The following is a 24,935-nucleotide window of genomic DNA, read 5'->3' as shown; positions in this document are numbered from 1 at the left end:
TAGGCAGACCCATCCGTTCCACTTTTCTCTATGGACTGGACAAGTGAAGTCTCTCTTCCTCCATGCTCTCAGTCCTTTCCACACTCCCCCCTCTCAGGTACCCTCAGTCACAACCCTGTGCAGTCTGGTGAGGTCCTGGTAACAGGCTCTCAGGCGATTGTCTTCAGCTCTTCCTGACTTGTGGAGCTCCAATGAAGAAGTCCACCGACTTGTCTGTGGGCTAGCCACAGGACCAAGGTCTGTCTTAACACTGACAAACACTTCATGTGGGTTCTCCTCCCACATGTCCTCCTCATTTGTCCATTGATAAAGACGAGGGCCACATCCTTTGTTAATCTCAGGGTAAGCTGTAGCACACACTCACACTCAGTCAAGTTCCAGTGCAATCTCAGGTCTTCAGGACGCAATGATTTCCCCAAAGAAAACTGTTAAATTAAATAATTGGATGTGGTCAAACAGTTATGGACGATGAAACCTGAAATGATAAATAATTAAAAAACTTAGAATTATATTATTTCAACTGATAATTACACCAATCCTTATTCTGCTCTCCCAGCTGTTTACTTTTGTTTCCTGAACAGAATTATTCCTGATTTTCCTGGTCTAAATGGGATTAGAGTCAGTCCTACTATTCCTGGCTGCCTGTCTCTACTAGAAAACCAAACAGGGCTATGGTGTGGCTCAGGCACTGGTGTACGTCTGTCTGTCCATACCATTAACCTGTCACTGCGGTCCCTAGCACGGTTTTGCTCAAATCAACCAGCGCTCTTCCAGACACTGCCTGGGCATGGCTGGGATCAGCACAGGCCAATAAGGCAGAATGAGTATGGGGGGACATGACCCTGTTTTGGGGGATGGAAGAGGTCAACTGTATGAATTCAATCTATGCCAAGCCTGCTGGCCTCAGGGCTGGAGAAGTCTCCAGTCTGTTTTGTTTACCAATACAGATTTAGCCACAATTGCATCCACTATCTGGAGACACTGTCAGTAAATCAGAAAAGCTTTGCTAAGCCATAAAACTTAAATTTCTGGTTTTTAATCCTTTTGCAAAATGAGGCCAGCAACAATTTTGAATTTTTTTAAGTAAACAACAAATTTTATAGCACTGCAGATGCTTTTTTCCTATTAACAGCTGCCAGCTGTGGCACATGAAGGCCCAAATACACCTCATTGGTGTTTAGACTTTTAGGTAGGGCATGTACATCACTCCAGATTGCCTGGATGATGGATACAGAGGTGAGTTGCTCCAAAGGGCGTTGCCAATCTTTTCTAGAATAAGTTAGGAGCCTACAGCAATTGAAATTCTAATTCTGCTTAAATAGGATGAATCCAAGCAAAAGGGTAAGAAGGGCACTAATATCAGGTGCTCAACTTCCCTATCACTAGACTTCTACATCTCTGTTTAAATGGCTTAAAAAGATATCTAGACAAGAAGTAGTAAAAAAGGCAGCAGCTTCAAAAAAGCATAGGTCATAGTGAACCTAACACAGTTCACGTAAGTTTTTGTTTGACACATTTTCTCTTAACAGTTCCAGAGAAGAGAAAAGAAAATGAGCCACACATTACCCCTGTGATATGGTACAGTACAATACAGGGATGCATTTCTCAGATAAAGAAAGTGTACATAAAAGCTAAGATTCACAAGTATGCAGCTCATCTGCTAAGTGACAGTACAGTGCGTTGCAAAAAAGACATGGCTTTTGTATTTGTGTAGAACAACAATATATTGGACTATACATAGCATTTCCATTAGAAGCACTTTATAAACATCTACTAATATCCTCTTCCCAAACTTTTGTTTACTCCTTTATTTTTAGAAACTCAGTTTCTTGGATTCTGTTATGAAGTTACAGAAGGAATCAATCTAAATTACCAGGAGTAGAAAAACAGTTCAACTGACAGTCATTACAGTAAATGACGAACAATGAAAATCAGTGTTTTTCCTTTCCCAAGTTTAATATCAAATTTGAACATTTCAAAGATAAGAGCTTCTTATATTGACTATGTATATATTACATACATATGTAATATAAGAAACTATGTGTTTTAAGGTATTTTTGTTTAATAAGCAGCTTCCTTGTTACCTCATTCTATCACACAACTTTACAAACAAATCTTTGTTAACCAGCTGCCAATGCAAGTGCCTTTTGGTTTGTACGATCTCAGTGATCACCCAAAAAAAAAAAACTAAAAGGAGAGTAATTCATTCTCTGGCCAGAGACTTTTGTCTATGGTTTTCTTAAAACTTCTCTTGTATCAATCCAAATGTAGTGGTGAACTACATAATTTTTAATGAGAGGTCCTGGAGGAAACTGAATCTCTTTTTATTTTCAAAATTGCAATTGACTTGAAACATCTGCATCTAATTCTGCTCTTAATTAGTTTTTTCTGGTGTTACTCTGCTGACTTCTGTGCAGTGCCTCCATAACATGACCAGCAAAAAAAGGAAAGTGGAGAGAGAACAGAGCAAGTCTGACTTCCCTCAGGTTGAGATTCTTCCAGGACCCTATAGCATCATTGCCTACATTTTTCACAACCTGTCTGTGCCCAATTTTTACTCCATTTTCCAAGGCCCTCCTTTAAAAAAAAAGAAAAACAAAAAAAACCAAAAAACCCCCAAAAAACCCCTTTTTAATTGGTTTGTCACTCCACTAGATCCCTCAGGTTTTTGGTTAATTTTTCAAGAATCCAACTCTGACCAGTCTCAATTGTTTTCAATTCTCCTGAAAAAATATCTGATTCTTTTTGTATGACTCACGCCTATCTGTACTCATGCTTCTATATTGCAATGCTACTCAAAAACCATAACAGCTTAAGCAGGGGGTTGCACTCCATTTCTCTCAGCAGACAGCCAGGTTTCTATTCCTGCTCATTTTCCTTCTCTGCCTTAGGATGTCCATTTTTTTAAAGTAGTGTTTTTATATATTCTGAAGAAAATATACTGCCTACTGCCTGAAGAGAAAATGACATCAGAAGCCAAATGAAAATAGAAAAATCCACGTCTGAAAAGAACATTTTCGAGTGGTTAGAATGCAACACCAGACTGAAACCCCGCCTCCTGGTTCATCTCCTGGCTTAGGTTTGCTGTCTGTGAAACTGTTTTGATTTTTTGACAATTAATTTATTCATTTTACATCTACACAAAAGTAGGTTTATAATATTACAAAAAAAGCCCATGTTTTGGAGAAAAAAACATTACTGAAGTTGTGAAATCAAGCACTGAACTAGGAGATGCCAGAAATCATCAAACACCCATCTCCTGTTGTGAATTTTCCTTGTGACACTTTCTTTTAATTGGAGTATTCACACTCACCTGTTCCAATCCTGTGTTTGACTGAAACCGTAGTAAGAAAAGGAAGGGACCTAGTCTTGGGCAATTGTTTTTATCTGACATAACTCTGTGTGGAAAGTGGATTCTGTGATCCATCTTTCACTTATCAAACACATTTACAAAAATGTATACTTTCATGAATAAGCGAGTGCAGTCAGAGAACAACATCCCTTTTTTGTACTTGAGGACTGTTAACTTCATCTGGGAGAAACGCCAAGTCCTTTCAAAGGATTATTTTTTAGATTTCCCAATCTTTTTCCATGTAGCAACTGATCCACTGCAGTCACCTTCACTGCTGTATCAACTGCCCAACTTCAGGGATGGCACCAGCAACACTGGAAATCCCACCAGAATCAGTGGTGGGATTCAGGTGGGATTCAGGGGGACTCCTGATAGGAATCTATGGGAGGACCCAGTCGTGACACAACTGTAGAGGACTTGCAAAGGGTTGCTGTCATACTCATCTCTCCAACTTGTGCAAGAAGAGAGATTCACCCACCTGGTAAACTGCCGACTTTCCTCATGCACTTCCATTTCTGTGCTTTTAAATTCATTCAGTTCTTTCCGTATTGCTGCCTAATAAACAATAACAACATACACAACCGTAAGAAATACAAATCTTAAAGAAAGTAGCTGTTTTCCAGTCTCCTTTACTGTTATCTGTAGCTCTTACACATTTTTCATCATCAACATTAATGACTTTTTTCAATTACAGCTATTTGGACCAGTAATACACTACAAAGAAACTCAAAACATAAAAAACCAACAATAAACAAAGAAACAAAATCTACTGCAAAAGGTGAACCAATCCCACACCAAAATATGGCACTTGCTACAGAGAAAAATGGGCAGGGAATTGGGTTCCCTCGACAGTGTCACCTGCTGAGTATGCAGCTGTGAGGGGACTATATCTCCAGGCGCAGCCCCTGAGGAGCTGTGAGTCCTGCTGCCTGCACAGGCATGGTACACCCAGCAGGGGCCTTGTGTCTCCCCACTGGAGACAGGACTTCAGGAATGCAGGATGAACAGCTTTTTTTTTAGTGTAATTAGTCACTTAGCTTGATTAGTTTTATGTAAAATTACACAAAATATTTAGACATTTCAGGCTTGCATTTTCAGCTGGCAGATGCTAAAGAACAGCAGAAATTCCGTGCACTTTGTAAATCTTTGTTGCTTATGTTAGAAGAGTGATAAGCAATTTACTTCATCAAGTAATACATATAATTTCTGAAATATTTTCATATATATTACAAGGGCTTTTGTTTCCAGGCCATACGCTTCCCTACCTTCACTGTGAAATGAAATAACAGTTTGTTCTTACTCACTCTTTTCTTTCACCATTTTAACCAAAAGATGTATCATTTCACTAATCCCTAAAGAAATCTCATCTGGTGTGCATGCCTTTCAATGCAGAACAGACAAGCAGCATGATAAAATTACAGCATCACCAGACTGCGGTCTTGTAAATGAGCAGCTTCATTTTAAGCAGGGGATCGTTCTGTTTAGCCACAACAGCACACTTACATGAGGCTGCTGTAATAGCTAGGAAAGAGACAGCTACTTCTGAGCACCAAATCAGCAGCAGACACCAGAGCTCCAGCTCTGTAATATAGTTACAGTACAATTTTCTGCTTCCACTGGAATTTGAAAGATGACTTCCCTGGGAAAAAAGGGCAAGGGAGTTTCCAGGCAACCTGGGGTCTGCCTTTCTGCTGAGGCCAACAAACATGGGCATCACAGAACCAGCCTTGGGCACCTGTTCACTACAAACCAAACTGAGATTAAAAACTGCTACCCTAAAGTAGGTAGGAAACTCCACTGGTTTTTCTAGTGCAGTTTACCCTGGTTGGACCTAGGTGGAAGTCAAGTGCTGGGTACTCTAACCTCCCACAGACTACAAAAGGACCAGAGAGCGCTCAGCACCTCCCAGAACCAACATCTACAGACACTTCTGTGTAATGTTTTAATGTCTCCATCTTGACTTGATGAGAGATTCTCCTCTGATTGTCAGATGAGCTGGCCTTAGTATTAAAACGAAAGCTGAAATAAAATCAGTGCTTCACAGTCCTTAGCTAAAAGACAGTGGGTTCTTGCACATATCACTTTTCATGCCAAGCACATCTCACAGGATTTCCATAAGAGTTGGTCCAGAGCCAGTGCTAAAAGGACCAGGAGGTTTTGATACATAAAGCCTACATCTTTCCTTTTATGAAGTGGTATAGGAGGGAAATGGAAGAGTATTTTATGGTAGTCTTTGACTGGTCTGGTTTTTAAATTAGAATCACTGAATCATTTGTCTCTTGCTTTGCAGGCAGGCAGAGGAACTATTAACTGCAGTCTGCTGGGGGCAAACTTCCCAAGGAGGCATGGTGCACATATACGGTCAGCTCCTGCACTGATGGTTGTGGCCAACAACCCCTAGGAGGATGAAGCAGCTTCTACCTTTTTCCACTTGAACGAGTTGCAAAAGTACCTCGGTGGCAGTGACACAGGCTTCTGCCTGCAGAAACCTTGCCTGAATTCCACGGATCCTGGCCATCTTTGCTAACAGTGTATACCTGGCTTAGCAAGGCTTTAAAAATGCAAGAAATTCTGGCCTGAACTGCCATAATGGAGGTGGCAAATATGCTCTTAATAGGCACCTGAGTGGGTTCTCTTTGCTGCAAGCAGTAGATGCACAGTAGTACCATGGCAATCTCACTGCTTCCAGCAGATGTCATTCGTGATGCTGGCATCATGAGAATGTAAATCAGAAGGAAGCCCCCCAAAAGAGACAGATGCAAGCGTTTTCTTATAATCTACATTTGTCCCTTGCCTTGTCTGCAGGAGTCAACCTGGCCCAAGGCTTGTCAGCACGACGGTCATAATCCGGAGAATCCGTGACCTCCACATACTCATTAAAACGAAGGATTCTTCTTGCTTGAAGTTCAGCCACTGTAGGCCTCAGGCTGAGCTGTAAGTGGGAGGCAGAAAATAGTACATTTAATAAGATGAAATAAAATAAAATAAAAGCTGAGGATATGATGTAATCTCAAGAGAACTTTAATGGTATTTCTAAATAGGGTCACTTTCAGGTGTCTAAAAAAAGGCATCATCCTGGGAGCACTGCAGGGGAATGGGGAAGCAGGCAACCTAATTTCTTCAATTACAAAAAGAGTCGTTGCTGGGCAGGTCACAAAGAATCGTGACAGTTATCCCTGGAATATTAATTGTGACTTTGCAACTGTCACACCATTTACTGCACTAGGCAGTAGGTCCATTTGCATTAATGATTACACAGTCTGCTGTGTTCAACTACAATATTGAAAATAAGCAGGATTTGGAGGGGCCTGCCTAACTAAAGAAATTGTTTTGAACATCTGGGGGTCATTATCACCTCAAACAATATTCACTTTAATTAAGGACGATCATATTAAGGAAACTGTATTTTTGCAAAGGGCTGACTAGGGATACATATGAAAACTCCCCCCATCCTCTCTCAGAATGAGCTCCCAAAGTCAAGGCAGCAGCTCTGTAACTGCTTTGTTTCCAGGGACAATGAGCACAATCCCACCTGCAGCGGCCAAGACCACTGACGTGATTAGAAGAATGGTGAAGGGATTTCTTAGGGCACACACTGCTTTGTTGCCCTCTCTGCTTCTCTAGGGAAGACTGGATCTACAGGTGTGGCTACCCTCAAACATAGATGACAGCAGTGGTTCATGCTCACAGAGGAAATAGGTGTCATTTCTCTCCCCTGCTTACACAGACAAATACTAAGCACGGTCTTTTCCAGGTATGGGAAACTGTACAGGATTGAGTTTCAAGGACAGGCTGGATGAGGCTTTGAGCAACCTGGGCTAGCGGGAGGTGTCCCTGCCCATGGCAGGGGGGTTGGAACTCGATGATCTTTAAGGTCCCTTCCAACCCAGACCACTCTATGATTCTATGATTCCCCCAAAGATGGCCTTGGCTTGTACTGCTTTTTGAACAGATTTCTTATCTGGGGGCGTGAGTGATGGACATTTGCAGTAATGGATGCACACTGATTTTTAGAATTTTATAGAAAATAATCCTATGTACACAAATAGACAACACAAAAAACACATCATCACCTTTCTACTGAGTCTACGCTTTATTTCTCTTTTGGCTTCCTGTTCCTCTTCTTCATTCTTCTCTGTTTTCAGAAGAGATAAAAAGGAGTGAATATTTAAGTATTATAACTGCACATACTGTATTTCGCTTGACTGAAAGCTTCAGGACTTCAAGTCCTGACTCATGTTTCTTCCTATTTCTGGGTGATTCTGCATGTGTTGTCTGCTTTTTGTATTTTGTGTGCTCTTGTTTCTTTTCCCTATTTTCATTTCCCCTGATTCTGTAGACGTCTCAAGGCATCACTGTGGGTCAGGAATACAGCAAAGAGGAGTCTGCAATTTCCTTTCTGTGTAACAGCAAACAAGAAGTACCCTGAAAGAACTGACTAATGTTTCAATTACTTGTCCTAACATTAAATTTGCTGTTGCTTTTACTTCCAACATGCCACCTACTAACTTTAGAGTAAGAGTCTAATTATTCATAAGGGTCAAGAAAAAAGTTTGCTCTGAGTATCTGAATCAGCCAAGTGTCCTCTACTGCTACAGGACGCAATGAATCAATGACAATTTGTTTCACTGTCGTTTATTAGTGCAAATTGGTTTTGTTCTTTCAATATTTTTTTTTTCTGGCTTTATAATGCGGGCATATGATTCAGCACTCAAGCCCTCTTGGTTTAGGGTCACTAGCTACACCAAATGAATGAGTACAGCAGAAAATGACGTGCATTTTTTTAATGTATTTGGGCATGAGACTGAAATGTGCTTTAAAAAATTTTCTGTGCTAACAACTTGATTTCTTGAGTGCCAGTGAAAAGCAGGCTTACAAAGGCATGTTTTATAGACTCAGCATTTTTTAAAATTGATGTACATTTTGAAGAATATTATTTGCCCTTTCAGTCCACCTCTGATGGTTACATGCAAAGTTAACTTTGTTGAGGGTGAAATATCCCACCCAGAGATATCTGTAAAATTCTGATCCTGTTTTATTCATGGTTGGGAGTTACGGACTCGACGTTGCAGTTCAAGGCTAACCATAAATTTCAAGGCATCAATTTGTCTATTGTGGATGCAGACAACCTGCATAGATGAGAAGGCAGTTTTAAATCCTAGTATAGTCCTATTTGGCCTGTCTGCTACGGCCAGCCTGCTGTGTTAGTATAAGCAACCTGGCTGCAGAGGAGTTTCTGTATCATGACTGACACACTGGAGGCAACACTATGACAGGACACCTTGTAGTACTTGCAGCTTTCTTTTCCTAACTCAGAGGCTCTCATGTAAGAAGAATGAATACAAGGGAAAAGGGAAGAGGAACAAATGACAAAAAAGAAAAAGAAGTTACAGTAGGAAAAAGGCGGTGCCAGCCCAAGAGACGTTCTTTAGGAAGAGTCCAACACCAACCCCATGTTTCCATCAGCAAGATGCAATCACACAGGCGTGCTGCCAGGATTAGGCTGGATCTTGCGTTGATGGTGATTTTACTGAGATACTGAAATGTGGATGCAATTTATGGTTTATTAATAGCTTCTCTCTTAAACAGTGAAGAAATTGATGGCCTGTTTCCATAGAGGGACTGTAAACTGACTGAAACTGAAGAATGGAGAGTTTAAGATTAATCTACATTTTAAAGGTTTTTTTATTAATATATCTATCAATAAACAAGCTGGGTGTATTTAAGGACTTATGACTTCAAATGAGAACTCTTTTTAAAATATCTTCACCTAACAATATCAAAAGATGTCTAGCCGCTTCAGGACAGGTAAATAATCTGTAGGCTTTTGTTTAAACATATTGTCTTTGCAATCAATAGACACAGTAACTGAGGTAATTAAACACAAACTACTAATTTGGGGTTCTGTTCACCTGGGAATCATTTGACATACAAAATTTCACGAACTGAATTGCTTAAGTCCTACCTTAGAAATCCTCCAGTAGCAGACACAGCAGAAAAAAATGCATCTGGAGATACACATTGCTGTACTGCCTTCTCCTTAATTTAGTATGTAAAATACATTCTGCATTATTAATATCTTGACATTTCTTTGCTATCTAAACCACCATGTCTCCTAAGAAGCAGCAATGAGACAACTGCTGTAAGAAACAGGGCCTCACACTGATTAATGCACACCTTAAGAGACAACTACCAACAGCACGGACACCTGAAATACCGCTTTTCTGTATTTTGTGGGAAGATAAAATAACTGAAAAAAAGTTGATTTGGACATTTAGGAAGGTAGAAGGCTAGCTGCCTATCCCAAGCTGTGAAGCTACCTCCCTATGGGTAGCAGATGACTGCACGGAGGGATGGCTGGATGCAGGAAACCACCTAGAAATGGGAGATGAGCAAGGCCATCATCTTAGCTGCTCGGCAGAAGGTCTGGGCAGGTCTTGGAGCAGGCTGTCGAGGAGAGCTGGAAGCTCACCTTCTGGAGGACAATGCCAACAGGAGGCACCAGGAGCTTCCTTCACTCCTGGGCAAGGCAGGTGGGGATGGAACCCCTGGGGTTCAGTCTCCTGCAGGAGAGGTCGAGGGCACAACATGGTTTATACACTCAAGAGCTAAAGGAAAGGGACTGAAATCTGGTGGCTACTGCTAATATACTGAATCTGCTGTTTGGCAAATGGCCCTCTGTCTATGGCACTGACTCGCACCTAAAGCACCTATTCCCCATCTCCAGCCTTCCTCACAGAGTGTTGCTTTAAACCCGGTGCTACAGAAACACTGCCCTGATACAAATTCCTACTAACAGGAACACCTACCATCTAGTTTTGGTCTTTTAAGGTAAAAGTTTTGAAAGTTGCCATGGTGAGTTAAGAAGATGTGTGGCTCTAAAAATAATGGGTCTGGTGCTCCTGCTGCCTTCAGGTGGGGTGGAAAATTCCTGACAGAGGCCATGATTTAGCTGCAGGTATGAACTGACTCGCTTGCCCAAAGAGGAACACATGAACGCATAGGAACACACTTCTGACTGCTTTCCACCTTAAAAGCTGATCTAATCTGTGTGATGTGGAGAAAGAAAATATAAACACAGCAGCCCCAGCTGCAATTTCCCTCCCCAGATGTCCTGCTGCTGCTGTACTGGCAAAGGACCAGCCCAGCTAGCTCCCTTTGCTTGCAGGAGTCTTCAGTTAGATCCCAGCAAAATGATGGTTTCCCTCCTTCCCTGCCTGCAGCTCCTAGGAAGTCAAACTGGGATTTGACTCCTAACTGAAACAATTTTGTTTAGCATCACTTATTGTGGCCTTTGAGTTCAACGATCCACTGGTCATAGCTGAACAAGCAGCTTCCCTGGCATCTATACTTTATTGCTCCTGCAACTTTTGCCATACTAAATCTGGTCACCTTCTGTTCTGTGGGACGTTTGTGTTGTAGCAGAAAGGGAAAAGAGAAGAGAGAAATTGTTCTGCTGGAGGCCTGCTCCTTTCTTGACCAGAAAGAACTCCTGGAGCGTAAAACCGAACTTTCCATTGAGTCCCAATGGGATTAGCTATGTTTAGTTTTTTTTAAAGAGAAAGAAAAGACAAATAAAGCCTTGCCTCTTGCAGTGTGCTGCAAAGCACGAAGTGGTTTATTTTTCCTGGTTGTACAAGCAAAGACAATAATTAATATTCCTTAAGCAGCATGAAGAGCTGAACTCTGTTTTCCACAAAGCCAGTACTGGAAGGCATGCAGGTGCACAGTATAAGAAGTTCACTGTCCCTTACAACTACAGGGAAAAATACAGTTATCTTAATCCAAAATTCCTGGAAGAATAAAACTTTTCTTTACCACAAGGAAATACTATAAATACTCCTGGCTCAAAGCCTGTACACAAGAAACCTGCCTTTATTAAAAACACAGGACTTCATATATTCCTTCAAGTGGACTCTTGAGTTATCGTAACTTTGTTTTAGTGTGGGAAGACTCAGAAGTCTGGACAGTTTTATCCAAATTGTTTTTATATAAATCTGCCTGCACTGTCTTGCAATCATACTCGGTCACAGGATTTTCAGTAACTGGTTTATCTGGAAATATTATCAAAACAAAACTTCTTGCAAGACAGATTTCCTCACTAACTGGAAATACAAAGAAACAAAAAATACGGTTTTTCTGAACCTCTTAAAAGATATGGGCTGAACTTAATCCTGAAATAAACATTTAGACCTTTATCACTTAATGTAACCTCAAAGTCTGATAAATATTAATCAAACCAATAATTTCCCGTAGCTGCAGTTTACATACAAGCAATAATATAACCCCTTCTCCCCATCCACTGCTTAAAAATAGGAGGAAGGAAGTTTTATGAAAGAAATCCCAACTTATTCACAAAAGTTTCCCAAAACAACAAAGGCATTTAAGAGATGTAAACATTGTCAAATGATCCACAGGAAGGGAATGTAATAATTTTGATAAACAATACAAGTGCTTTAGAGCTGAGAGAGAACTTGCACCCTGAAAGGGCTCTGAGTCAGACTGTCACCACAAACCCCAGCTTGCTTTGGTTCGCTTTGCTTTTTACAGATCACTGTCAACTCAACATATTTTATATCTTGGAAATGAGGAAAAAGCAGTTTTGGATTCTCCACACGCGTGTCAATGACTCTGCCATTTTTTGTGACTTATAATGCTGCTTCCCAGCCTTCATTTCTTGCTCTCTCTTGCCTCTCCCTTTAAGACTGTCCCCCGGCAGCAGCAGGGGAGGATGGCTGGAGGCACTGAGTGCAAAGCCTGGGACCCTGCCAAAAGCTCAAAGTAAACAAGATGAAACAGGAGAAGAAATCTATTAACTGCTTTCGAGTCTTGAGCTACTTATTGCAAAATCAGTGAAGGGAATAAACAATGGCGAAAGGGATATTAAATACATCACAGGTTTGTTCCTAGATTAGTTATCTCGAGATGAGCCAGACTGAGAGGGCAGTCAGGAAGCCTAGCTGGAGCTCCCAGCTCAGCTCTGTATCGTGGCCCACCAAAGGTGTTTTGGAATTACCTCTCACATAGTCCACCACGAGCAGTTAGTCATATAAAAAAGTTCATATTTCAAATTTTATCTTTATTTATCTATGCAATCTATAGGTTCAGAAATTATAGTCTTAGAAAGCCTCTTCACATTATATACTGGACAGGAGTTCCTTGAATCCTCTCCTGTGCACCATAGTGCATGAACTGTAGCTTCCCTTTTCACTAAGTCATAGCACTATTTGGCTTTTGAGAGCTTAGACAACAGCAGCAGGATTTCATTAGCATGGATGGTTGCCTGAAAGCCAATAATGGCTATGTCTCCTTGATTTGCTGGCCTGAGCAGGTGACAGAGTGATCAGCCCATGGACTTTGTTGGGTAAACAGCCCATTTTCTTCTTTTCCGTTAGCATGCTGTGCGCCAAGGTTGCACAGATGAACTCCAACCTTTCTGAATGACTGTTGGAATAATGGCATTATACCTGCTCTTTCAGTTACATCAAGTGTGGAAAGTTCTTATACCTTAAGAAAAGATGAGGCTTTGGATTTGTTGCTATGTTTGGAAATGCATCCATCTGCATTTTCTTCATTTATTTCTTCTACTTAACCATCAAGTACTAGCTACCGCCGCAGAATGAACATAGGGCTAGAGGAGCTGGCATGACAACTGTTACAATATGTGTTCCTGTATTATGGAAAGATTCATAAAGGAAGACAAAAAATGCCTATTTGGAAGCGTTTGCAAAGCCAACATAAGTTGCAAAACCAACATAAGTAAATGGGAGAACAGGTATAGAGGGTAAACATCAGATGTTCTTTATTCCTCTGCCCCTGATTATTTAAATTACAGACTTAAATTTTTGAAGAGGGATACTGAGGAATCAGTGGGAAGACATTCATTAAGAATGTCTCATGCAAGTTTCAGTACAGAAGATGTCAGAAGTGGATATGAAGGGCAGCAGTCTGAAGTAGCTGGCATATACCTATTCACTTTCCCCTTTACGGTTCACCTTTCCTCTTTCTACTCCACCTTCCAACCTCTGCCCTTGTATCACATCTCTTCCTCCCTCTAATATTCCCTCCTCCTCCTCCTCATAAAAAACAGCCTAGAACTACTTCTAAGGGGTATCTAAGTCATTCCCGGTCTTTGGGACCAACTTCAAGAAGCAGGATTAAGACGAGCAAAATTCTGCATCTTGAATATATGCAATTTTCACAGCTGCTGTTACAGGTTAGTATACAGATCTACTGTTGACACGTTGTTTTCTAGAACATAATTTCTTTCCCGTTATGGCTCTAACACCAGAGCAACAATGACAGGCTTCCATATGAATCCAACATATGTTCACTTTCTAAGTAAATACTAGCTGAAACCTGAATAAAATACTTACGCTTTAGGATATTTCTTTGCTCTAGCTCTTCAGTTGTAGGCCTCTGGCTAAGTCTCCTGTGAGAACAAACAAGTGACTGATTTAAAATCAGATCCAAATAACACATTATGATTTCTAAAGCTTAAAAAGTGTTTCTCATATGGCCATGCTATTCTTTGCCAACAGAGGTATTCAACAACACGGGTTAATTTCCAGACACAGTTATAATAACTGTGCATGTAACCATAGTACTGGGTGTCGATTCATTTTAAAAGATGTACTATTGCCACTTGAACATATAAATAACTGATACTTGTGTAATATTACAGCAGTTGTACCAGAGCAAATTCAAATTCCTCATTTACAGGTAGAATTTTATGAAAGAGTTCATAAACCTTTTTGTCTCCAAGCACCATAATTATGACAAATTGTGCAATCGTAAGATTATTCTCAGATATTTTGAATGCAAATCCTATTCGCTGCTTTTTTAAAAAAAATACAACATAAGCTGTGCATTCCTCACTGATTTGTATGTGCATAACAATTGGGAATTTTAATTGAAAGTTAATTTTATTTAGTTACCTATACATATAACAACTGCCATTAAAAAAACCCAAACAAAACTGAAATATTAATTTTCTGGCTTGTATAGTGGAGAACATAGTTGAACATATTGTTTCTGTGTTTACCAAACAGGTTCAGTTGTTCACTTGAGAAAAGGAGCAAGAAAAATTTCAGCAGTAACATTAATTTTGCAGGTGTGTTACAACAGATGCCTCTCTGTCCAGCAAACCTCACGCAGTTCACTACAGATTACCTTCAGCCTCATGAAACCCATCTCATTCAAACCATGCTTGGACTTTCAGATTTAGCAGGGAGGACCGGGTTTACACAAGTGACCAGCCCCTGCTGTAGGAAGTCCCAGGCTGGGACTTTACCTGACCCCGACCAAACTATGGGAGCAGGTTTCCCATCAGACCTCGATGCTGCCAGGTGCTGACCACTACGCCAGAAATGTTTAAGGAACTGACATCAAACTTGGTTGTGATTTCAGGCATGAGCACAGCCCTGACACACACGGACACTGTCTCCTGCCACCACAGCAGAGCTGTGCGCGGACTGTGCCAGCTTCCCAGCAGAACCAGCAATGTCCCTGTGCAAGGAGCTCAGGACGGGACCGGAGTGGCTTCTGCAGCTTAAACCCCCGAAGGAGCACAAACAAGCAGGATGTGATCAACAGCACTGGGATGCGGTCAGGGAAGTGGTGATAACAACCACACCGCTTTATTAGCAGAATAAAAATTACCCACGGGCTCTATACAATAGATGTATCACTCCTACAGTTAAGGGATGAAAGAAATTACTTAGCCAGCCACCCAGGCCACAGGACAACTCAGCTCATCTTCCAAGTACTGATGCAGAGCTGCTGTACTCTACTGGAGCAGTACTGGCTGGACTACCCAATAGCTGGAAATCTCCAACAAACACAGGACATCCTCCAGATCTGTCTGGATAACATTTCTGAGCACACGAGAAACAAGGACAGGTCTGGGAAAATCCAGACATGTTGTAGTCTATTCTCAGAGACCACAAAAGCCAAAATTTACATTTATGAGGGTTTTTTAAAAAAAAAACTTGTAAAAATGCAGGTGAAAATTAGTCTTTTTTTTTAATGCAATGTTCTCAAGTCCAGGAAGAGAAAGTAACATATATCCCATAGCAGTCAAACAGCACAAGAAAGACATGCCTCAGAGGTGGGCACAGTAAAACACTAAACACTGACCTACAAAGTCAGCTTCCCTCCATATCTTTTGCTGGAAGCAGCACATGAATAATGGAGTTAGAGAGCAGGAGAAGGATGGAGGCCAGGACAGACGAATATGCACAGGCATGCTCTCCATGTCAGGAACTACTACTCTATCCTAGACGAGGATATACAAGTGCAAATCCCTGCTAACCAATGTGGGAAAAAGCTTGAACCACAGCACTGATTATTCTGGAGTCACTCCTACTCTCTTTCTCTTTTTTTTAAAAAAAAACAATCCCAAATAACCCAAAACCCCCAGAAGGCGCCAGATTTGTTTCTTGCAGAACAAAAATGCACTACTGACATTTTAAAGTTTTGTCAGAAACACACATTTCCAGGCAGTTGTTCCGTGAAGACCGCACACCGCACATAGGGCTGCATTTAAAATGTGACCCCGGTGTTCTCGATTCTCTTCCTCCACCTCTGCCCAGTGAAAGCACATTTACCCTGCCACTGATACCTCACTAGCTTCGTTCCAATCTGGTGTCTAATTTCCTGCCTCTCCTCTTCAGATGTACGCTGCAAGATGTTTTTGTCTTCTAATTCTTTCTTAGATGGTCTGTTGCCAAGTTTGATAGCAAGAGTATCCCTGCGACGAATTTTACTTGCCAAAGAGCCTGAGGAAAGGAGAAGGAGGGTAGATTTAGTTAATTCATGCTTAGGTTACAGATACAAACTCTGAGTAAGAACTTTAATACCTCCCCAAAGAAGCCTTGTTCCCACATGTGGGAAAGTAATTTTAATTAACATCAAAAGAAAAATAGTTTTAGCTCAGTTCACAACAATAAAAAGCTGAAAGGCTTGGATGAAAAAGCTACCAGTCAAATTGATAGATGGGTTTTAGAAACATCACTTCTCATCTGTGAAGAGATAGGATAAAAATGACAAATCTACCCTTAAGTGTCTTTGAAGTCCGATACCTTACAGGCTGGTTTACTTATCTACTTGGTATATTTAGCAACCTGCTGCTCTTTTTCTTCAGCCTTAAATGGTTTGGTCTCGTTCTCTCATCTTTTCCCTCATTCTTTCAAATTATTTTTTTTTTCAATCTAATACCACTTTTTATAGCGCTTTTCATCTTTAACTAATTTGTAAATTAAAACAAAAAATACAGTTTTGAAAGTGCTCTGAGTGCTTGCAAAGTAACCTAGGCAAGAACCCTCAGGCACTGAAGCAATCTGTTTATCCATAAAACAGATACATTAGGGACAAGGGCCATGAAATTTTGCCAGTGTTAGCTTCAGCTAGCTGTGGAAGGAAAAGTATTTTTCATGGTCTTTAGTCCTTCCCTTGTCTCTTGATACTCTGACTGAGGCGGCTACGTATGTCCCAGGCTGTCAGGTTTTCATGACATTAGACAGTTTGGTAAGACCATAGGCTCCCCGCTCACTTCTCGTAAGACACTGTGCTGCTATCTGAATAGATGAATTTTGGGTTGCTACCACTTTGGATCACATTCAAACCAAATGCAGGACTGCAAGAAGACTTCAGCCTCTGGAGCAGACTGGCACTTCACCTTCTGCTGCACCAGTGGCCCATGAAAAAAAAAACCGTTCATTTTCCCTCGCCCCCCTTCAGTACACAGCACTTTTGTCTTCAGGCCCTCTTCACCTAAGTACAGCAAAGCACCTCCTCCTGAACGGCTGTGGGCAAGGCTCTGAGCCCATGGTTCGATAGTCATTTTATTCTGACATACGGCTACCGTTCAGGCGGCAGGGGCAGGGTTGCCCTCCTCTCTACCCCCGACAGGTTGTTGCTGTCACCTTCCTTGCCCCAGCAAAGGTGCAGCCCGTGGGTGAGCTGGATCAGGGAACTGATTCTGTTGAAAATCAGCTCCACAACAACCACTGCTGCAAAACCAAACATGAGCGCTGGCCTAAGGGAAAACGGAACAGCTGGGAGCAGGGACGAGGCAGAGGGTTGTAGCACAACTCCTTCCAGCAGCAGCCAGGACTTCTGTGAAATGAGAAATGGTGACGATACAGCCACAAGCCCAGATGAAATTTCAAAGACGTAAACTTAGAAGTAACCCACTGTGACCTTTTCTGTCTGCTAAGGTGCTCCAATGCTCAAAACATCCCAATCAAAGAGGAACAAATGACTTTCAGAGTGTGAAGCTGCTGACTGATGGTCTTCCTCTGTTGTCTACCACAGCCTGTTACTCCTGCAAGAAACTCTGGGGTCTCTAGTGCAATTCAATCGAAAGCTACACTGGTGCTTTAAGGGTAGAGGTTCATGATATGGGCAAGCCAAATCAATGGCTCGCTGATGCCCTAATGCGGAGGCCTTGTTCCACCCTCATGTTCTGTACCTGCTCCTCCCATCTCCACTCCCATCTGCGCAATGCTTGACCTGCTCCCACCATTGCACAGGCCCCAGCAGGCTTCTTATCACAATTGTCTGGGAAGGGAGAAGCAGGACACTCCTTTCTCAGTAGTGGTGAAATATTAAATCATCTGAAATAATCCCAAATCATCCCATGTAGCCATACCCTCCTCTCTTTACTTTGCTCTATCATGGGTCAGGCACGCTCACATAATGCAATGTGCAAAAGGTAGCCTGCAACTTCTCAGTAGGATGCTTACTTTCGACACTTGCATTATCATCATCGTCATCATCATCATCATCTGTGTACAGTATTGGCCCGTCAGAGTCCGAGTCGCTGCTGTGGCTCTCTCTGCTACTTTCACTCTCAGGAGGGGCAGCAGCATCAGAAGCCTCCTCCAACAGTTCAGAGCACGTCTGGTCAGGTGCCTCCACTTCTTGGTCTTCCTTGGTAGCCAAGCTGTTAATTAATAAGCAGATATGGTGTCACATTAATGCAAGCTGTACAGAACATAAATGGGAGACAGACTGCACAAGCAAATATGAAAAGTTCTGTTATTCAAACTAACTTCTTTCTAAAAAATATACATATTTAAAACATATCTGAAGTATGTATATGTGTATACATATCTACAAGTATGTATGTTAGGAAAAAAAGAGACAAATAATAAGGAATTATGTGTTGCAAAGCCTGTACAAAGAAAAATCCTAATTCTTTTTTATTTTTCGTGGGATGGGACCAATAGCACCTAAAAGCTACTAAGAGTGGATGGGAACGCAAAGCTTCCTGTTCTGGAAGCCCAGCTCTATTTATTGTAAACACAGTTTTATTGCTGTTGAGTCCAAAATTTTCATGTCCATCGCTGATGAACATGGAAATTAGCAGCAGAGTGCTCTCTGCCTTGGGAAAATCTTTTATGTGAATGAAGGGTAGAGGCAAGGGGAGAAGCAGCACAAGAACATAGTGACGGCACAGAAGTACCAGCAAGACTTTAAAGCAAAGTCTCTAGGCCACTGGCATCTAGGCTAAACTCTCTCGGTTTGTTACAAAAGATGTTGGTTCTAGTGGCAGGAAAAAGGCAGATTAATAAGTCAGTTTCTTTTTTGCTGCCAACATTTTGTTTTGAAAAGGTAACTATGACCTTGCTCTTTACTAGATTTCATAGTATCTGAGACTCAGACAAGCTATTAGGCAGTGACAGACCAAGTACCTACTAACCAAAGCCTGAAACTGTCATTTGCAAGTCTTCAAGTAAATTCAGATATTTAATTGAGAGCTTTAGCAGTGACATATTTAATGATATCCACAAAAAATGTAAACCCTTATTGTAATACAGCATAATTTATTTTGTGCCTTTATGAGAGAAGCAAAAATGTTATCAGCTACTAGCTGAACTGCTGACAACAGCGGTCACATCAAGCCACGCAACAATGTAGGAGACAGGTTATGAGCAATGACCTTCTGGATAAACATGAGATTCTGCAGTTGAATGGGTCAACAACATTGGCAAGGAACAAACTGTGCTGGGATGCAACACAAACTCTTACCAGTCAGTGGAAGAAACAGAAGAAATCCCCACGTATCTACAGTGTCCCTTACGCAAAGAAATGTGGATTCCTTGGCTGTGGGTCCTATGGCTCACTCCTGACAGCCATACCGTCTTACCTTTTTGTGTCTTCTCCACTAGCATCGGGACCGCTGTCTAGGGTTGTGCAGCTCAGGCTCTCGTCCGTGCCATGCTCAGTCTGGAGAGGTTTAGTATCTGCTCTGGGGCCAGCTGGTCCTGCCACGCAGCCATCTGACACAACTTGGGCATCTGAGGAGGCAGTGGGCTGAGGGGCTGGAGCAGGAAAAGGAGGTGGAAGAGGTGGTGGAGGAGGCGCAGCAGTGGGAGGAGGGGGGACAACGAGCTCACTCGGTTGGTCTGTGTCCTCTGTTTCAGAAATCACTATGGAAGGTTGCTCAGGCTCAGGTTTTTCTGTCTTCACTTCCAACTGGTTGGCTGTGGCACCTGAAGGGGAAGAAGCAGCCCCATCCGGTGCTGTTCGTCGGGCTGATTGTTTGCCAGGTTTTTTCTTGCCCCTGGGAGTCCCTGATGTGCCCGATTTGCTGGAAGTCTCCTTAGAGGCTTTGGAATGAGATGATGTGGATGAAGGCGATGGTGATGAAGAGGACTTGGAGACTGGTGGGTTTTTTGCATGAGAGGAACTAGCTAAAATAAGTAAAGAAAAAGCATTTTACAGTCATGCAACTATATGACTTTTACACCGTTCTTTCTGTTTGACTCGTGCTAATATATCAAAAATTTTAAAAATTACACTTGATAGTTCTATAATCCTTCATCTTGAGATGAGTAAATATTTCGGTTCAAATTTGAGCTCTGGAGGTAGGAAAAACTGAAACAATGAATACTTGCCCAAGAACTGTGCAGGGGATCAGTCTTTGAAATGGGTAAGAGTTAAAAAATTCACTACCGGACAGAGAAAACTGCCTGACCTTTTCTATTACGTGAATTTTTGGCCTGAGTTCTAGGAGAACACCATGAATTTCCTTACGCTTTTCTGTGAATACCTCAGGATCATTATGGATCTCAGTTAATTACCTTTCACAATGTTCTTGCAAGCGGTGTGCTCCTAGTTCATGGCAAGCAGCAGAGGACAGCAAAACAAGATGTACTTTCAGGTCCAGCTGGGCATGTCCATAAAACAGAGGCAGAAAACACTGATCTCATTCTGCAGAAATGGTCTCCAAAAGGAAGGAGACACTGAAGGCCTCCTGGATGTACTGGAGGTCTTTGTCTTACCAGTGACCAACTCAGGTAGCCTTGAAAATGTAGTGAAACAAGGTTTTGACGCTAGCTGTACAAGCTGGCCAGTGATGTTGCTGTTAAATCCAGCAATACTTACTATATTGAAGCATACATGTATCAATGCCCAAGTTTGCAAGACATTTCAGCTAGCCTGCACACCCATGTGCATTCCAGTCACATTTCAGATTGCTGTGCTGATGCACCCATCATCTGGACTGGGAGCTTCAGACTTCTGACTTTCATTTAGAAAGCAATAAAAATGACAAACATCTCAACGATTCAGTCCTTCTCCTGAAAAGGCATCCAACTTAAACACTTCTGCTGCAGTAAAAACACATTAACCTCAAGAGAACAAATGAAAGCATTATAAAGCTACACAGCAGCCTTGCGGCTAAGCTTACCGAGTAAGACAGAAAGCTGTAGCAGAAATTTGCTGAAAGGCCCACTTTACTTAATAAGTATTTAAATACAAACAAAACCCCAGCAGATTAGAATAGAACAAAAATACAGATACTGGCCATAATAAGCTCAAGATATAAAAATAGCTTTCACATTGAGACTGTTCTCAGTCTCAAAGAAGATAGAAAATAATTCAGAAAACACATTATACCATTCTATTCTGTAGCTGGATGTTATGGTTTATAAACATTTAGAGTGCTGTGAGGCTTTCAGTACATCTGGAAAAATCTGCAGAAACTCATGACTTCAAGCAAATTCCTGTCCCTATTTGTGCTGCAATGTAAGTATAAAGAGCACAGTACAGAATCTACTGATACTGCACTAATCACCTACATCAACTACAAATCACTGACAACTTACTGGCAAATCAAAAGGAAGCAAAGAAATGGTACAGGCAGCAGTTTGTAATTGCAGTGGGAATAGATGGTGTCTCCAACCTGCATATTATTTAGCAGAAACCTTACTGAGTAAGTGGATGGTAGTAAGAAAGGGCTCTGGTTCTGATCCAGCAAAGCACTTAAACACAGGCTGGAGGTCAACAGAACCAGTTACATGCTTACACTCAAGAACTCCAGCATAATACAAATATACAGCCACGCTATAATTGTTGCTGAGAAAATGTCAGATGATGTTTCAATTGAAAAAACCCTTACATTAGTCTCAGAACCTTTCTGGACCTGCAATCAGATACAGAAACTTGAAAGATTTCTCCCAGGGAAAATCCCCCCTACACTTTCACATGGGTCAAAAGTGCTATTGCTATTGTTGCTTCTGACTGGGCTGGCTTACAATTTTCTGTCATGCCTCTTTTTCAGTAGAAGATTTGAATTTTGATTAAATGAAAAATTTCATGGCTGGTATTTGCCTTTTGGCACATGTCCATGCCTATGTTTAAGTCCGCTTCTCCCAACTATTTCAGTTTGGAAACCTGCCATGGCTCAGTTGTTACTCATGTTCCTCTTCTTCATGCGAGCGGATCACTGGCTGCATCATATGTTCACTTTCATGGGGATTCGACAAACCTCTTACACTAAATACTGCTCCCAATGAGCTCTATTTATTAAGTACTGACCTACTTCAGATGAACACAATGTACCTAATGTTGGTGTTGTGCATACGTTTATCAAAAAACTAAGTTATCTGTCCGCTGTCTAGGGTGTTTGAAGACAGCAGAACCAGAGCTCTTGAAGCTATCTAAAAACATCCGTGGCATGCTCTTTAGTAACGCTGGGATGTACAAAGGCAGAAGTTATAGTAAGACCAAGCCAAGCACCCCCATGCACATGCACCCACCGCAACTGGCACTGCCTGTGCAGTACTCACCAGCTTCTCGATTTGCACTGTGACTTGTTGGCTTGGGTGGTGGGAGAGGAGGCTGCTTAGCAGGAGCCTTTCCCTTTTTTTTAGCATGAGGTGCTTCGTTACTCTTATGGCTGGTGGTAGTGGAAGCAGCAATAGCATTTTTTGGTGGTACCAGAGCTTTTTTAGATTTAGGCTTAGGCTTGGGTAGTGGTGGAGCATGGGATGCCGGTATTTCTGGGCAGTGACCAGTAGTGCTCTCTATGGATAAGAAAGTGAACAGAAGCCAACTGACAGAGACATACGCCATGTACGTTCAACAGCAAGCCTGACAACAATGACTACTTTTTGCTGCTTGAGCTCTTGGGAATCAGGAGAGACTTGTTCATCTTCTGCCTCTTATTGAAGTATTATCTCAGAAAAAAAATTACTGCCATTTCAATTCAAGTCCTTTTCATGGAAGATTTTTGCCCAGCACTTCTCTCAGTCTCATCTATTCTAGACCTCCAAGGATCATCCTTAATGTTCAGTATCCCCAACTAGACTGCTGGCTGCAAACTAAATGAGGTAAATGCCATTTACTCCTCTAAGAAATTCCCTCGGCTTCCTTACAGCCCTCTGAGGTCAACAGGCTGTAAAAGTCAGATTCATGTGAATCTGAATGTGAACAGGGCCATTCTCTCAGCCACAGGTTCAAATATTGCTACGCAGCTGAAAACTTTCCCTGAAGCAATCCAGTCTCCTAAGCTGTAGACTGCTTGCTCATAGCAACTTTATTTTGGGTATCTTCCCCAGGGTATTTCTATTCTTCAGAAAGAGATTAAGCTAAATCAAATAGGATATAATTTCCCATGAGAATGCTCTCCTCTCCTGCAAGCTCTTTGGGTATTGTTACAAGACTGCACTTTCCAGAGTCAGCAGCTCCTTGGTCCATGGGAATTTGGACTATACCTACATTGTGTCGTGCAGTAGGAATGGCTCCATAGAGTGAAAGAGGACCCAATGTTCACATTGTGCATTTCAGGAGACTTGACTTTCTACTAGCTTCAGGCTAGAATTGCAGATTGCATGCCCAGTAGCAGTGGGAGCACAAGTTCCTGAATGTATATTTTGGCTTAGTTTCATCCAAAACAAACCTAGCTTGTGTGCTCTGCAAACCAAAGAATGGTTAGTAGGGATGCCCAGGAAATTAACTTCAAAAGTGCACACCTAATGCCAACTGTAACGTTAATGTAGGTGAGCTATTTATAGTCAACATAAAATTTTGCAACATAATCCCTATTGTTGTAAGACTAGCTGTTCCCAGACAGGAACAGCTAAAGTTCCCCGAATAGGAATCTTTATCTATTCAATTACACCAGCTGGGTGCCCGTTCGGTCTCACAATAGTCCTCCTAAACCTTCCAGAGAAAGGATATTACAAAAGCAAGTGCATAACATGAGAATCATATGGGCTTTATTTGCATGTTACTAAAAACTACAGTGGCTGGTGAAGAAAGGAGCTAAGCAAATATTGCAAGGACTTTTAACAGTCTCTTTTATCACTTGAGAGGAAAGATTTCTTGCAGTATGTTCCTATTAGAGACTCACTCTCTCACACATTAAAGAGCTGTTCCTGGATCTCCTGTCCACTCCCTGCTCTCTTCCTTCCCATGTAAAAGATTCCCAAGAGATAAGCAGCACCTTTTCATTTTAAGATTAGTAAATGAAAAACAAATAATGTCTTGGACAACAACATTCTCAATCTCAGAAACAAAGCCTTTTCAACCTCTAGCTTAAGGCTTGTTAACATGAACCTAATGCATCACCTGCAATTATTAAAAGCAACATGCACACATCTCTTCATGAACTGAAGGAATTGACCATCCAGTGTCTTCCTCCTTTATTTCCAGCCCATCATGGACTAACATGTTTTTGCTAACTTTCTGCTTTCAAACAGATTCTTTCAAGCTTGTACTGCCTCTTTGTTTTCCAGAGAAAGAACTTTGGACCAGAGAAAGACTTTGGAAGAAGAAAGAAACATACATATTTGTTACATTTTGCTCTCCTCTTTTGTAGCAAAAACCATGTCCTCGTGAAATTCTACCTACCTTCATTCAAAGTTGAAAAACTGATTTAATTCTGAAAAAGCAGGACATGTAAACATTTTCATTCCATTAATAACAAACATGGTAAGAGAAGATAAGATTTTGTATTTTCAGATCTTGAAGGACACGATGATCAGAAAGAATTTTAAGTGTAAACAGTTCTTTGATATACCTTTTACTTATGGGTGCAGCATGCTAAAATTTTACTTGCTAATAAGAAAGAATTTAAAATGTGTGTACTTATACACCATTACTGTGTTTTGTTTCCAATTTTATTAGTAGAGAAAATATTAAAAAGAGAATGATAACCTAGTAAAAAGAAACACACCATTCACCATATTCTAAAGTAATACAGTGCAATTATTTAGAATCTCAGTCAATCTACATTAAACTATATAACTGATTAAATAATGCATATTAGAATTTAGCCTCTGGTTTTCTG

The 24,935-nt window shown here is 41.3% G+C and overlaps 1 protein-coding gene across 1 annotated transcript in view; it reads right to left on the bottom strand.

Annotated features, from left to right (window-relative positions):
- Positions 1-443: 443 nt before the first annotated feature.
- The window catches only part of PHACTR2 (phosphatase and actin regulator 2), a gene marked incomplete at its 5' end in the record, with an annotated part of 45,643 nt that continues 21,151 nt past the window's right edge, over positions 444-24,935 (bottom strand). Inside the window, 9 exons of the mRNA XM_010074310.1 lie at positions 444-475; positions 3,831-3,907; positions 6,147-6,284; positions 7,426-7,487; positions 13,729-13,784; positions 15,975-16,131; positions 18,100-18,299; positions 19,506-20,052; positions 22,432-22,668. Of these exons, the coding sequence (XP_010072612.1) occupies positions 460-475; positions 3,831-3,907; positions 6,147-6,284; positions 7,426-7,487; positions 13,729-13,784; positions 15,975-16,131; positions 18,100-18,299; positions 19,506-20,052; positions 22,432-22,668 (1,490 nt within the window). The remainder of the gene's footprint in view (positions 476-3,830; positions 3,908-6,146; positions 6,285-7,425; positions 7,488-13,728; positions 13,785-15,974; positions 16,132-18,099; positions 18,300-19,505; positions 20,053-22,431; positions 22,669-24,935) is intronic.

The sequence above is a fragment of the Pterocles gutturalis genome, unplaced genomic scaffold, assembly GCF_000699245.1.
Source record: "Pterocles gutturalis isolate BGI_N339 unplaced genomic scaffold, ASM69924v1 scaffold15982, whole genome shotgun sequence".
NCBI classification, from domain to species: Eukaryota; Metazoa; Chordata; class Aves; order Pterocliformes; family Pteroclidae; genus Pterocles; species Pterocles gutturalis.
This window is presented reverse-complemented; position numbering and strand designations above follow the sequence as displayed.